The sequence below is a fragment of the Sinocyclocheilus rhinocerous genome, unplaced genomic scaffold (genome assembly GCF_001515625.1).
Source record: "Sinocyclocheilus rhinocerous isolate Xijiao unplaced genomic scaffold, SAMN03320098_v1.1 scaffold1850, whole genome shotgun sequence".
NCBI lineage: Eukaryota > Metazoa > Chordata > Actinopteri > Cypriniformes > Cyprinidae > Sinocyclocheilus > Sinocyclocheilus rhinocerous.
Genome location: NW_015634540.1, coordinates 12,135 through 16,245, shown reverse-complemented (window position 1 = coordinate 16,245; position 4,111 = coordinate 12,135). Strand labels below are relative to the sequence as shown.

Sequence of the window (4,111 nt, the reverse complement as noted above, 5' to 3'; positions counted from 1 at the left end):
TAGAAGAATGGCATCTACGCTAATATTAGTCTGTTTCTCTCTTATTCCGAGGTCACCGTTGCCACCAGATCCAGTCTGTATCCAGATCAGATGGTCACTGCAGTCACCCGGATCCAGTACATATTCAGACCAGATGGTGGATCAGCACCTAGAGAGGACCTCTACAGCTCTGAATTTCAGCGGAGACCAGGACAACTAGATGAGCCACTAAGACAGTTCCCCAGTGAAGACCTTGTCTCCTAGACGACCACCGGGACCAGACCACAGGAACCAGATGATTCCTCTGCACAATGTGACTTTGCTGCAGCCTGAAATTGAACTGCTGGTTTTGTCTGGCCAGAGGTAAACTGAAATGAGCTGGATGATGACATCACTGAATTCAATGATGAACTGCCTTTAACTGAAAATTGAGTGTTTACTATTATCATTTTGCATTATTGACACAATATTTACTAATTAATGCTGTACAGTTGCTTTGACAATCTGTATTGTTAAAAGCGCAATATAATTAAGGTGACTTGACTTGACATATGACACCCAGCCCTCATGGATTCCTCAAGTGAAACAAAACTAGAGGTATTTCGTGTTGCATGACAGGAAAGTACTTTCTCTTACAGAAAAGCTTTAAAAACTGCTAGATCTGATTACTTTTCGTCTCTTTTAGAAGAAAACACAACCCCAAGTATTCAATACAGTGGCTAAATCAACAAAAAAATATAACATCAACACGTGCAGACATTTCCCAACAGCACAGTAGTAATGATTTTATGAACTACTTTACTTCCAAGATCGATACAATTAGAGATAAAATTGTAAGCATACAGCTGTCAGCCACAGTATTGCATCAGATCACCCCTCATTTTCTTCTATAGGAAAGGAAGAATTGTATACATTTATTAAATAATTTAAACCAACAACATGTATGTTAGACCCTATTCCATCTAAGCTACTGAAAGAGGTGCTTCCAGAAGTCATAGATCCTCTTCTGACTATTATTAATTCATCATTGGTATTAGGATATGTCCCAAAAACCTTTAAACTGGCTGTTATTAAGCCTCTCATTAAAAAAACACAACTTGACCCCAACAAATTAATGAATTACACACCTATCTTGAATCTCCCTTTTCTGTTAAAGATACTAGAAAAGATAGTATCATCACAACTATGTTCATTTTTTAGAGAAAATGGTATCTGTGAGGATTTCCAGTCAGGATTTAGACAGTATCATAATACTGAGACTGCTCTAATTAGAGTTACAAATGACCTCCTTTTATCATCCGATTGTGGGAGTATCTCTCTACTAGTGCTACTGGATCTTAGCGCGGCATTTGACACTATCGAACACAACATTCTTTTGAATAGACTAGAAAATTATGTTGGCATTAGAGGAAGTGCATTGGCATGGTTCAAATCGTACTTATCTGACCACCATCAATTCGTAGCAGTGAATGAAGAGGTATCATATCGATCACAAGTGCAGTATGGAGTACCTCAAGGCTCAGTACTAGGGCCGTTACTTTTCACGGTTTACATGTTACTCTTGGGAGATATTATTAGGAAACATGGTGTTAGCTTTCACTGTTATGCTGATGATACTCAGCTCTATATTTCTTTGTGGCCCAACGAAACATACCAATTTGCAAAACTCATGGAATGCATAGTTGATATAAAAAACTGGATGACTAGTAATTTCTTATTGTTAAATTCTGGAAAAAAAAAAAAAACACAGAGGTGTTAATTATCGGACCAAAAACCTCCACATGTAATGACCTAGACCACTGTCTAATACTTGATGACTGCTCTGTAAATTCTTCATCATCAGTTAGGAATCTAGGTGTGCTATTTGATAGCAATCTTTCCTTCGAAAGCCACGTTTCTAGCATTTGTAAAACTGCATTTTTCCATCTCAAAAACATATCTAAATTACGACCTATGCTCTTAATGCCAAATGCAGAAATGTTAATTCATACATTAATGACCTCAATGTTAGATTATTGTAATGCTCTATTGGGTGTTTGCTCTGAGCGCTTAATAAACAAACTCCAGCTGGTCCAAAATGCATCAGCTAGAGTTCTTACTAGAACCAGGAAGTATGACCATATTAGCCCGGTTCTGTCAACACTGCACTGGCTCCCTATTAAACATCGTATAGATTTTAAAATCTTGCTAATTACCTATAAAGCCCTGAATGGTTTAGCACCTCAGTATTTGAGCAAGCTCTTATTGCATTATAGTCCTTCATGTCTGCTACGATCTCAAAACTCTGGCCATTTGATAATACCTAGAATATCAAAATCAACTGCGGGCGGCAGATCCTTCATGTTCCATGAAGATATTTTATATTTATGTAATTTATCTAATCAAAATAAAAAAATTAATTGGCAAAATAAAATCCATATTTGCCTATTTGAAATATGTTTCTTATATATAAGAGAGCAGGCAGATCTGTAATCAAATCAGATCAATGTATTGTACTACAGTGTGTAAAAATCTATAGTGTGTGCATGGACTATCCACACCGCAGTGCAGTCAGGCTGCATACAATACACACAATACACAGAATACTGAACACAGTATACACATTATACATACTGTACACAGTATTTACAGTATACACAAAATTATTTACTGATGATGGGATGCAAAGGCAGGGATATGCAAATTGAGTAGAACGACAGAACGATAATTAATGCTCTTTTTGCAGTGAGAAGGACGTTTTGAGTTCAGAAATTTACAGTCTGTTGTTAGAATACATTAAATTCTTATGTCAAAATATCAATGACAATTGATTCCCCATAATTTAATATCTGATATCTAACGTAAAGCATTTAATATATAAAGTAATCATAATAAATAATAGTATAATAATAATAATAAATAATGATAAAAAGTTGGTGATATTAAAAGAAAATTCATGACTTTTAGCAGCTATTTTGGGAGAAACTGCACTCGCTATATTTAGATTTTAGATTAAATAAGACCTTCTGTGATCAGTGGTGCAGTTTTGTCTCTGTATGGACTGTCATATGTCTTGTTATGTTACTCAGATGTTTGAAGGTCCTTCCACACTGAGAGCAGACGTAAGGGTTTTCTTGGGTGTGGATTCTTGTGTGCGTCTTCAGATGCTCTTTCCGAGTGAAGCTCTTTGGACACCGGGGACAGGTGTGAGGCCGCTCTCCGGTGTGAATCCTTCTGTGTCTCTTCAGGTCACTTTTATGAGTGAATCTGTTCCCACACTGCGGGCAGGTGAACGGACTCGCTCCGGTGTGAATGCCTATGTGATCACTCAGGCTTCTTTTATAGGTGAAGCTCATCCCGCACTGATGGCACGTGAAGGGTTTCTCTCCGGTGTGAATCCGTACGTGATCCTTAAGGTTTCCTTTCTGTGTGAAGCTCTTTCCGCACTGTTGGCAGGTGAACGGCTTCTCTCCAGTGTGAGTCCTTATGTGAGCCGTGAGGTGACTCGTTTGCGTGAAACTCTTTCCACACTGAGGGCAGGTGAGAGAGGTTTTGGATCTTCTGTTTCGTGACAAACTCTTTACCGTCTGTGAGCCATTTAAAGACTCGTGTCCGCTTCTCTGATACTGAGGTTCCTCTTTCACCTCCATCAGCTCTGAAATGAACATGCAGACAAACATTAATCAAAAGGGACAAAACCAATTATGCAGCAGTTCAGACGGGCATTAATGGGCAGCTTATATTTTAACAACAAATTGGAGTGGAATCATAATTATACCATTCAAAAGTTGATATAAAAACTTAATTATTAAATGAACTGAAATATGAATATTAAAGTTATTTATTCAATGTAAGTTTTCACCAAACATTTAACCATGTTTTGATGCACAGCATTTTCTTTGACGTGTATACCTGTACGTATGTATGCACATACACACACACACACACACACACACTCACTCGCATGCACACACACATGCACACACTCGCATGCACACACACACACATGCACACACTCACACACACTCACACACTCGCACACACACTCACACAGACACACACACTCGCACACACACAGACACACACACTCACTCGCATGCACACACACACTCGCACAGACACTCACACAGACACACACACACACACACACACA

At 38.4% G+C, this 4,111-nt stretch overlaps 1 protein-coding gene across 2 annotated transcripts in view; it reads right to left on the bottom strand.

Moving 5' to 3' along the window:
• Nucleotides 1–2,873: 2,873 nt before the first annotated feature.
• Nucleotides 2,874–4,111, bottom strand: part of LOC107745884 (gastrula zinc finger protein XlCGF49.1-like) — a 2,375-nt gene continuing 1,137 nt past the window's right edge. For both annotated transcript variants that reach the window (XM_016559910.1, XM_016559911.1), the window contains one exon: nt 2,874–3,613. In XM_016559910.1, the coding sequence (XP_016415396.1) occupies nt 2,991–3,613 (623 nt within the window). In that variant the 3' untranslated portion in view covers nt 2,874–2,990. The remainder of the gene's footprint in view (nt 3,614–4,111) is intronic.